At 34.4% G+C, this 12,087-nt stretch overlaps 1 protein-coding gene across 1 annotated transcript in view; it reads left to right on the plus strand.

Moving 5' to 3' along the window:
• The first annotated feature begins 5,092 nt into the window (after positions 1-5,092).
• CPEB2 (cytoplasmic polyadenylation element binding protein 2) overlaps positions 5,093-12,087 on the plus strand; it is a 36,271-nt gene continuing 29,276 nt past the window's right edge. The window contains exon 1 of the mRNA XM_029087162.1: positions 5,093-5,177. Coding sequence (XP_028942995.1) covers positions 5,099-5,177 — 79 coding nt within the window. The 5' untranslated portion in view covers positions 5,093-5,098. The remainder of the gene's footprint in view (positions 5,178-12,087) is intronic.

Consider the following 12,087-nt stretch of genomic DNA (forward strand, 5'->3'; position numbering starts at 1 on the left):
TTTCCAGCTTATGAATGTGTATTGTTGAGCTGAAGTTCTCCAGTATGGATACAGTACATGCTGCTGGGATTTTTTGTTTTGTTTTTAAATGCTTATGTATTTAGGAAGTAGGTGTATCTTTGCCACAGGACCTGTTCTTGGTGCATTTTAGGCTCACTTTACCTCGCTTACACAGCTGATTGTGTCATTTTAACTTTAAAACACTTTTGCTGTTGGGCTGACCATTTACAGATGTCTGCCAGATATTACTGGTTTTTTACAGAGCTAAAACTGTAGTTAAGTCATAGATTTTCATACTAAGTTTCTCATTTACACTAGTTATAGTTTCAACAAGGAGCTTATGATTATAGAAGATCTTCACTAAAATGAGAATGACTTGAAGTTTAGGTGTTAGCAAAGATTATGTTCTAGAATATACAATGTACTTGATTGTTAAGTTATTACTGCTAACATTAACACTGAATACTATATTCAGGTATTTAAGTCTGTGAATACCTTACTAAATCAATTGTCACTTTCTAGTCTTACAACATATTTTTATTCAGGTCATTTTTAAGGTGAAAATATGCAACTTGTTAGCATTTTAGTTTGGGAAGTGATTTTTAAAAAGTTTCTTTAATTGAGTTTTTTTAAAAATTCCGTGAATTCAGCAAGGTCAAAGCTACAGAGTCTTTTTGCAGCCAGCTAAAACCATACCTGAAACTGACTAGAAGCTTATGACTTTTAAGTTGTTTCCAGCCCCCGTCAAATACTGCTACATTTCTTTAGAATATGAAAACACCATAAAGGAGCATATTTTAAAGATACTTATATTTGCTGAGTTTAATACCTATGTTAAAGCCTTATTTTTTTGCTTCAAGTAGTTCTATAGATCAGTAGTTTAAAACGTGTCCAGAATTCAGAGTTGTTTAGCTTCTTAACTATGAACATCTATTTTTGGTGTTTAAAGTGTGGTTAAAGATTAGCAAAATTGTATTCACTGTTTAATGGTTTCTGTCCTTGTATTTGCTTTATATGTAAAGGACAATATATAAGCTTTGAGATGTGACTGCACAGAGTTTCTGCAAATGCTCGAACAGGATAATCTTTGCATAAATTGCATGGATATATTTAGAAATCCTAAAGAGATTGTGCCAAGAAAAATTATTTGTCCAGCAATTTAGTGCTGAAACTTGCAATTCAGAGAAAGCTGCCCTCCTCCCATGTGTTCGACACTTACACGTATGGGGGGAGGACTTCTGAGATGCACACTTTGTAGATGTATTTTGCATGACATTGTCAAAAAGTCTTTTTAGCACTGACTGTATTCTATGGGTAGGAGACTTGATGCTTCTCCTATATTGTGTAAATCTGTAAAAATTCTGAAATAATTATCACTTTTCTGTAAACTTTCTTACTTTTAAGTTGAGGTGACAATTTGTCACTTAGCCATATACCTCTGAATGTGTAGGCAGTTATACCAAAACCACGTCAAGCAGGATTCAAATGTTTATACAGTTAAAAAGAAATAAAAAGCTAGTGTGAGAATTCGTAGTGCTTGGGAGAAGTTAACTATCGGCTCTGGGGAAAAAATAACATTATGTTCTGACATTCCACTGAGATATGAACCATCTGACACAGCAAGAGTTCACTTGCTTCTTAGCACAGGACTAATGAGCCACAGAGGTGAGGGAAATGCAAAATATTTTACAGGAATTCAGCCTTGACAAAAGGGGCTTTTGGAGTCAGGGTGATCCAAAACCTGCATTGATACATAAGCATATATGTTAATATCTTTGTACTACTGTTATCTTTAGTTTCATTATTTCAACACGGTTGATAAGCAGTTATCTTCTAAAACAACCTGGAACTACCTTTAAAACAACAGGGAAATAGTTCTAATTCTTGGGACTGTTTCCCTGTTGTTTTAAAGGTAGTTCCAGGTTGTTTTAGAAGATAACTGCTTATCAACCGTGTTGAAATAATGAAACTAAAGATAGTCCCAAGAATTAGGACTATTTCCATGTGCATGGAAAACTATCTAAAACAGTCATGTTCCATGTTCAGTGGGTGTACTTTTTGTGTTTGTCCTAAAGATGGAGGAAAATCAGTGGAAGCTTGCTGAAGTAGAGCATGCTGTAGTAGAACTGTCCCCTTTCAAAGCATTGTGGATTTTTTTTTCTACAGCAGAACTTTCTAGAAAGTCTTTGCTGATGTAACCAACATTGAAATACTTGTAGGTTCTGCTTTGAAATGTAAGCTTCATATTTGCATAGATTATAACTGTGCTCTTTAAAGGTCTGATGTATGTATTTGGGGAGCACAGAGCAGTGTTTTAGCACTGTAAAGCCTAGTTGCACAAAGGTATAAAATGAACCTTGTACCCCAAGAATGCTTTACTCTTTTTGAGATACTATAAAGCAACATTATCTGAAATTTAACTATGTAGTTCATCAGTGTGATCTGGAATAGATGTTGAAAGTTTGAAGCACTAATTACCTAGATGTTACCGAACTCACAAGTGGATAGTGTGATGTGGGCAGTGAGATAGCAGAATAGAATTCCTATATTTAAATTCTGCTTTACTTTAGTGTATCCACAACATTTTTATGTTGTACAGTGCATGCCTATTGCATGTTTCCACTGCCAGAAATGAAGTAATAAAATTCCAATAAGCAAATATCTTTTTTTTTTTTTTTAGCTTTATAGACATGAACTTTCTAAGGTTTAAAGAGGATGGGAAAAGTTTTATTTCTTCTGCTTCCAGCAGTGCAAGACCTTTCACTTTGGATACACAAAACTTGCAAAACAGAATGATGCAAGGGTGAAGTTACAATCATTACACCATGTTAGCCAGTGGTGTAGTTTACAAATGAATCACAAATGCATGTTACATTTTTTTTAATTTTCCATTTCTCTGTAAGATCCATGACGAAGTGTGCCAGTATTGGGGATTAACCATAATGGAGCCCTTTCTTACAGGTTTCTGCTCTCCTGAGTATAGTTAAGTCTACAGTAATGACCATGTGCCAGATAGTCATGTGTTATTTCAACATATATGTGTATAGCAATGATAAAAAAAGAAATAAGAAAATCTTACTGCGTGATCCTGTAACAAAGGTGAAATGCCACACATACACTTCAGTCCAGTTTTTACCAATTCTAGTTCTTTTCCCCTGTAAGCTACAGAAGTGGCAAAACATGTTTTTTATTCACTCAGCATTTGTTTTTGCAAGAGCAGTTACTACCTACCAAGTACTGGCTTCAGCTGCATTTAAGACTTCATTAAAATCTTGATGAGAGACCTCCTGAATGCTAGGGGACAGTAAGCCCAGCTCTGTCACTGCCCAATACCTTCTGTAGAAAGCAAGTTTGCTATGGTAAGCAGGTTCTTTTCATTGTACTATTGAGAAACAAACCTGCAATGGCATGGAAGCCGATCAGTCATTTCAGCTTCATTCTGCTGCTTCTCAGGACAGCGCAAAAACTGAATTAAAGCAAACCAGTCCCAAAATTGGGCTGCTATGAACTAAAACAGTGCTGGAGACTTGTTGGCACTCAAACCGGGTTGAAGATCACCTTGCAAAGTGTCAGCAGCATTTGGTCTGGGACATGGCAGGAGACAAGAGAAAGCTACTTTTTACATTTGTCATTAAAATTATCTAAAGGTTTCAAAAAAAAAAAAAAAAAATCTGACCAAATGAATATCGCAGATTGCTGAAAAAAAGGCTTCTCCTTCTTTGTCTCTGTGTTGTATCAAGTTGATTAAACTTTCTTAAAAAAATGAAAGTAAAAATCTTAGTTTCGTTGTGGCTTCTTTTGCAAAGCTAAGTCATGGTTTCTGACTTGCAGAAAACCTCTATTTCAAAGCTTGCTTTTTTTCACTCCCCGAACATGAGGAATGCCTGCTTGCTGAGGGACCTAGTTTGAAATTAATCTATGTTCTGCTGAACTGTCATGGAAAGTCACAGTTACCATGGGCCAGATACATTCTGTCCCATTATCTATGTACTAAATGGATGGCTACATCTTTAGTGAATTTTAATAGCCATGGGATGCATGTGGTGTATTTCATCTTACTCTGTTGAATTACTTCAGTGCAACCAGAGGAGACAACAGTAGAATTAAGGCATAATTACAGGATTCCTTTAAGTGCAATACAGGCCAGCTAGAAGCCTTGGAAGTAGAAGAGATTAAGGTTTTACACAAACTATTTTCAGTCTCTGAAGGTATCCCAGAAAGACCAAAGAAGTTAGAATTTAATTTTTTTCTGTCTCTGTAACTTGGGTGTATTAGAAAACATGGCAGAAAATGTCTTAGTTCAGCATAAAATTAATTAAAACATTTATGATTTATTACAATAGCTTTTGTTATCTTCAGTGAAAATATTTGTAAGGCATTATGGTAACTCTTACTAATCTTCATGTGCAAATAAATTGTTCTCTATAAGGCATCTGATAATCTATTAGTAAGCTTTGTGACATTTTCTTTTCATAGTTTAGTTTTAATTTTCCAACCTTTAACCATTTAGTGCTGACCATTTGTAACTCAAGTCTTTGTATGCAAAGGGTCTCAGATTAATCACCCAGAAGCCAGGAAATGCAGTCTCAGCAGGGGGCTGAGGGCCCACATGAGGTACTTAGCCAAGCACCAAGAAAATGCTCTCTTTCATATGAGGTGACTGTCCCCTTGTCCTGTAGTTCCCCACCTTACTCATTATTTAACTTCTGCATGAAATGAAATTGAGCTCTACAGACATTAGTCTCCTTCATTAAACAGCCTAATGCTTAACTCTGCCGTGGATCACTAGAACTGGTTCAAGCAGTTCTTCTGAAGGAAACAGGCAATCACAGGCTATCAAAGTACATACACAGAAGAGTTCTTCACAGTCCATCTCTAGTTTTATACTTAGATGCTATTAAACTTACTGTTAAAAATCAGGTCTTACTGTTAATAAATTGAGGTATCTTAAGCTTTTGTATCGCTGTCCATCTCCAGAGTGTTTGACTGTACAGCTTTTAGAAGGCACTTTTGCCTTCCTATCAAGTTTCCTGTTAAAAAAATACAGAATTTGTATTCCAATACTAAGGATTTTGTTCTCTTTTAGGATCGAAATAGAATGTATGACAGTCTGAATATGCACTCTTTGGAAAACTCCCTTATTGACATTATGAGAGCAGAGCATGATCCACTTAAAGGTATGTTACTATACTGAATAAAGAAAAAAGGGTCATCCATTCTGCGTATTTGAACTAATACTGATTGCTGATTTAGATTCTAGGTCATATTAAAATAGCAAATGAATTGTTTTCTCAACTGACATGAAAGGTCAATCTGAAGCTGTATTTTATTGAAAGCATTGGTTTACAGTTGTTTAAAACTTAACTTAAGCTTTAGTGGTTTCATAGGTTTTTTTCCTTCTCCCCTCTATCCTTCCCTCCTTTCCCCCGAGAAATTCATAGTTAGTTTTATTTGAAATTTACTTGTCTGCTGTAGGAAATCCTGCTTCAGGTTATAAAGACACACTGTTCTGTCAGAGGTAGCCAAAAGAGGGTGGGAGGGGAATTGAACTGCTACTAGTGTTAGCCGGTTAATTTTCCCTTTCTTTGTAGTGGAAGCTGAAAAGAAAATTAAGTACACTGATAAATTCAGGTTTTGTCCTTTCAAATATTTTTTTCAAAGCCCCTGGAGGATAATAATGCATCTAATTGTCCAGTTTTTGTTTGTCTGAAGAAGTCTAGAAATATACTTGGCTTTAGAATACTGGTTCGTCTTACCCTTCTGGGCTCTGTTCAAGTCATTCGGCCACAGCAGTAAGCATGTAGCTGCTATTTGTGGGCTTCAGTCTTAACTCCTCTCTTCACTGTGCAGTAACATACTCTTTTGAATTCTGTTTTTCCATACTTATTCTCAGGTGGAATTTACTGTTGAATGTTGGGGCAAGGAGCCCAAGCCTGATCAAATGTTTTAATTTGTGGTGTTGTAATTAGACTAACACAATCTAACTTGAAAATTATCCAAGACTTCAGGCTTGCTTTACAGAAATTCTCAGTATTGAAGCAATTGAAAAAATAAAAAACAACAAAAAAATTCTTTTTATATCGTTATTTATTCCCATCCGTTCTCCATTTCTGGAGGCTCCTAGACTTAATATATATTTCATTACCATATAAAGGCCTGTGTTCTCCTAATGTGAAAGTCACTTTGCTAGAGTCTGCTCATGATTCTCTTAAGATGTGTAAATAATGGGAAGACCTGTAGTATTCAGATAGCATGTAATAGCAGTGTAAGATTTACAATGTAAAGCCAAGAGTTTGGGTTTGTTGGTTTTTTTTCAATCTGAAAATCTCTACAAAGCATCAGTAAATATGTAGCATTTAGCTACCAAGTTAATTTTCCTTCTCTTAGAATGGAAGCTAAAATTAAATTTTCTTAGATATTCTTAAGTCTGATCTCTTGTTTTAACAATTTTATCATTTCAGTCCATTATTAAATTCAGTTTCTGTCTCTTCTGCATGTTTACAAAACATTACTAAGTAACACAAAGGGGTTGAAACCTGTGAGCAGTTAGGCAGTGGTAACTGCTGTGGACTAAAAGGATGCATATGTCATCAAAGACAAGGTAACTACCTAGGTCATCCCTGTTTCAAAGCATTGTTGCTTCAATTTGCCACACTCAGGTGGTGACTAATATTTCTTTGGTTATCTGAACCTCAATCTGCCATCAGAAAGGATCTTAAAAAGTAAAGCTAATGTTAGGCATAAAATTAGAGAATGCAGAACTTCTGTCACAATATACTGTCATTGGCACCTCTCACATCCATGAAAACCAGTTGATTTCTTCACTTTTTTTATGCACACTGACATGACAAATGGAATTGGTTGCTTTCTTCCCCCTGCCATCTTGCTGTTTTTATTTTGGCTTTAAAATGCAGAAGAGTTCTCAGAGGCACTGTGAGCACAGAAAAGACCCATTTTTATTATTATTCATCACTTCATATTTCATTATGATACAGCAGATGAAAACAATATAGTTCCAGTAATATTTTTTTTTAGCAAGATTAAGACATGACAAAGCTTCAAGATTTTAAAATGAATTTGGTTCATACATAGACACTTTGGAAAAACTCTATCAAGGTTCCACAGTTATTCTCTGCTTTCTTGGGACATGAGTATATAGTTTCAGTCTACAATTAAGAGATTTTATTTTTTTACATTTTTACCATCATACTGTTTCAGTGAAAATTCTGCTAATATTTGAACTAAACCAGATGGAAGCCATAGATAGTGATGAATTCAAAGGAAATCCATTTTTTTGTTCAAGTGCCAGAGAACAATGCACACGCCAGATGAATTTAAATAGAGTAATTGTGTGCTGTTATTTATATGGATTGATTAAGGTTTTTTTTTTTCTTTTTGGAAGTTATTATTTCAGCTGAAGCAGCTACATTATTAATAGTAATACACGAGACGTGTTCCTTACTGACTGAAAATGGCAAGAAGAAATCATATCCTAGAATAGTCTTTTAGTTCCTCTCCCCTCTTCTATTTAGTCATCATTAGTTGGCATTTCTGTAATTTCCTATCAACTTTTAACTTATTTTTTTCCCTGCAAACCATGAAACACTGATTTTGTTGTTTCAGTCTCTGTGGCTTTTCACCACAGAAAATCTGACGTTTACTTAAGGGCCCGTCATATTTGCTTACAGAATGCATGGGATTAAGGATATTATTGTTCTTTATTTGTTGTCCTTAGTAACATATAATGTACTTTATTGTAACTAAAGAGTATTTTGTAACTAGAGAATATTTTTATGACCGGTTTTTAAGTAAATCTAAGCACACTAAAACAATGCATCTTTTAAATCTGACCACAGCAGTAAAATGAAAGTCCCTGGAATTTTAAGCACGTGTTTCAGATTTAGCTGCTCACAATATCTGGAGTATGACTAAGCATCTTGTCTCAGATTTTGCACAATGCAAAACAGACATTGTGTGTACTAGCTCACAGCTTTTTAGTTTTGCACTTCAACATTCATTTTAGAAGGAAGTAAAATTTCAACACTTTTGCTTTCATGGACTTGAAAAAACTTTATTTAAAATATGATTCACTGAAAGCTAAGTTTATGGCTGCCAAAAAATTGTTTAAAAATGCATAGTTTCAGCTTCACTTAGACAAAGTTTAATCATTACTACAGACATGATCAAAAGAAAGAAGTACTTTTTAGCTTTCAATATGACATTTTTTCAAGGTAGGTTAATAGGGGATGGGTGCTTGACTTCACTAGTCATTGCAGCAGAAATACTGATCGTATTAAAACTAATCTGTCCCATGCAGCTTCCTTGAAATGCATTTCATAATAAGACATTAAGTAATGCTTTAGACTACCCATCCAATCAATGAAATATAAACTGAAGTTAAAATTAATAAAAGTTAAAATAAATTAATTCATTTTTACATCATTGTTCTTAAATACTGCTTTTGTTCTTCTAATACCCCTTAAAACTATTTTGAGAGAAGACTTACAATATTGTTAGCCTGAAATACATGGGTATTGGTAGTAGAACTCTTTTCCAGACATACCTCTTGCATACTTGCATTTTTTTCGCTTCTCCTTCCCCAAATGCCAATGCTTCTTGATGTCAGGATGTAAAAAACTTGGATTCTAGACCTTTCAGAAACAAGAAAGCCAGTACATTTGGGCTAAAACAAATCATGGGGAAAACTTAGAAGAAATGGTTATATTTTGCATGGCATATGTATTAGAATTGAGAAGCAGGTGTTTCAATGAAATTTATTATCTGCTATTTTAAACATATTTCTAGTAAAGACCGTGGTATTTTTCATGTACTTTAGGGGCTTGTCTTTTTTTAAGGCAAGAGTAGTGATACTGTACTCGATTTACAATTCATTTCTGTTCCCTGACCAGCTCCCTTGTAGCTCTGCATGCTAGGTATAAGAAGTAGTGAACTTGAATTAGCCATAGCTGTATGAGCAGAAGTAAGAAGAAGGAATATTAACTTTATGTTGAATTTTTCTTCTGTTTCTTTGTGAGAAGCAAAACTATTTTGGGGGGAAAATTGCACAAATATGTTTTTTGCACAGCTAGCAATAAAAGTAAAACTATTATTTGGCTCATCTGTGGGGGGAAACTTCATGCACTTAGAAATCTGTCTTGCTTTTTCTTGGTTTTATTTTGCCTTTAAATTGGTTTAGTTGAACTTCTCAGCTATTACATGTCTTTCTTTTAAAAGCAACCTGCTGGCGCATGCTTAGTGAAGTAAAAAGCAAAACATTTGCGACTCAGCAATGTAGTAGAGACCATTTTCTTTATTTGCATATGGTAACTTCTGTTTTCTAAGAAATTTGTTTTATATTTTATGTTACAAAGCTCTAACATTTAAAGGTAAGCAATTACTTCCTAGAGTAATTCAAACTGCACTCAGAAAAGAGTTTCTGAGGCTGAACAAATAAAATATGGAAGGAAAAACTTCGCTCTCAGTCGTATAAAAAGGCTTTGAGATTGTACATACAGATTGTTTCCTCTTTCTGTCATAGAAACTTTTTATTATAAAAGACTATATTTAAGACTGTTAGGCTGATTTGTCTAAATAGATTGGCTATCAGAGAAAACACATTTGGCCTCATTATGACTTATATAATTCTTACACAAGCATTTGAAAGTGTAGTATCTAGGCTTTCTGTAACTACATGTTGTCCAAATGTGCTTTTGTGCTCTTGTCTTAACTATGCTGATTCAAAAACTGAGCTTTCTGAATCTGCTGCAATCCTCAGCCAGTCACTGGTCTGTTAAAGTAGTTTGGGAAAAACTTAACTTGGAAGCATTTTCTCTTGTAGGCATGAAAAAAAGAAGATGGGAAAGGAATTCTGATTCTCAGTCTCTTCATTCAACCATTAAAACTTTTTTTTAAAAAAAAGGGGGGGCGGAGGGAGTAAACACGAAATAATCGAACTTGTGAGACTGTGAGTCAGCAGTGTTTAAAGTGGTCGTTATACTTAAATCTATCCCAAATTATTTAATATATGGGTATTCCTCCAACAGTTTAGTTAAATAGGAATGGAAAGTATGCATTTCCAAAAGTAGATATGAATTTGCCTTAAAATGAAAAGTGAGTAAGCACAATATCTGTATGCTCAGAAGCAGCTTACAAAACCATTTAAATTTCCATTGCCCATATTAGTAACATGAGATTACAGAAATGTAGCTAAAACTAAGTTTGTTACTATTTCTTTATGGTTTGGATTAACAAGACTTTTAACTGGATTTAGTGGATAAACTGGCCTACCAAAATTCATTTGCAGGCTTTTTATTTTTTTCTGATCTTACAGAAGAATACATTGTGAGAAATACATGCCAGGCAGGTCTGTTAACATTAATCACATTTAGATATGGAAGAGGGGGGGCTAAATTTAATAGAACTCTAGTTGCATAAGAAATACCAAACATACCTGCTTCTCCTTAGCAGTACTATTTTGAATTTAGCCATGATACACAATAATTATTAATTATCTGTAACATGATGAAGTTGCAGGTTAAAGGTTTGCTCAGAGAAAATGTCTATAACATGATACTTTATGTACAGTACTGTAATATTAGGCATTGTATTTGTTCCAAGTAGCAGCACATTACTAATCTTGGGTGCAGTAGAATGAAGTTCTGTAGACAGTCAGTGAAGTAATTACTTTTCATTTCTCAGGAATGGAACATGTCTATTATTTAACTATTTGTTATTCTCTAACTAATTTGTGGTTGATTTTAAACTAGTAAAGCATCTTTCTATATTATTAAAATTACTTTGTTAAGCAGGCAGAGGCCACTGGAGTCACTAGAATATCTATTGAACGATTTATATGATTCTAGATTACTGACATTGAAGTAGGATGGGATTAGATAGGATTTGTGGGAGCTCAGTTCTTAAAATGGTACTTTTTTTTTTTTTTTCAAATGCACAAAACAACATGCAATGAAAATAGCTGAATAGAAAGAAACATGTGATAGAAGCAAAGTAAATTGTTATAAGATGGTACTCCCATCTTCTGTTTTCTCTATACTGATATTTTAAGTGAGGTTTAATATTGTATATGTCCATTTAACTAGAATAATCTGTTAAAAAACAGTCTAATCTGAGCTCTGTATAAGATTTACCTTATATCCAGTTCCATGCGTGAAGTGTTCTGAATTTATGTATATCATTAAATTCAGGTGGACACACTGCATTTTGCTTCAACAGATTAATCTGAAGGATAAGAACCTAAGTTAACTTATCAAAAAGCAGTGGTTGTATTTTGAAAAAGTAAGCAAACCTTCTCTGTTAAAAATGTTAAGGTTTTAAGTCCAAGTACTAGACAGGGTAGTAAACACGAGTATTAAGAATGCAGTAATACAAAGTATGATTTCATTGAAATAACCATGTAAATAAGACTTAAAAGAATTACCAGGACAGCTGTACATGTACGGAATACTGTGTTACTCATTTGCCTTTCTAGCCCTCAAATCATTCATTATCTGAGCTAGCAAATTCATCTCCCTAACACAGCAAGGTTGGGTTTCTTTGTGTGATTCATAGGTTTTATGCTGCAGTAGTTGGCCCAGCTGCTTAGTGCGTTCTCTGTCTCTCTCTCTCTCTCTCTCTCTCTCTCTAATGAGAAGGATTTTATTATTTCAACTATTTCAGTTTGGCACCTATGTTTTAGATGCAGCTTATTTGTGAAGCTGTAGGGAAGAAAAAAAATCAAAAGGTTGCAAAACCAGAGTTGTAAACACAGAATTCAGTATCTTCTAAAACAGTTTTCCTCTCCAGGTGTTGACACTGGTGGACTTCTCTCTTCTGCTAGGCCTTAGATCTGATCTCTTTTTCTGTAATAATTACAGAAAAAAGTATATCTTTGTCTTTCTTGCTGAATAGGAATAAAAGGTGAATGTATACAGACAGGGACAAAGACTGTCACCCCAGACTCCAGGAGGTTCAAGATGATAATTTCTCATAATTTCTGTTGTTATTCTAGATAGATACAGGATTCTATGATTCTGATTTGTAAGAAACAGTTGATATTGTTCCAAGTATTTCTATAGCATCATATATAAA

This window comes from Antrostomus carolinensis, unplaced genomic scaffold, assembly GCF_000700745.2.
Source record: "Antrostomus carolinensis isolate BGI_N321 unplaced genomic scaffold, ASM70074v2 scaffold16580, whole genome shotgun sequence".
In the NCBI taxonomy this organism is placed as follows: Eukaryota; Metazoa; Chordata; class Aves; order Caprimulgiformes; family Caprimulgidae; genus Antrostomus; species Antrostomus carolinensis.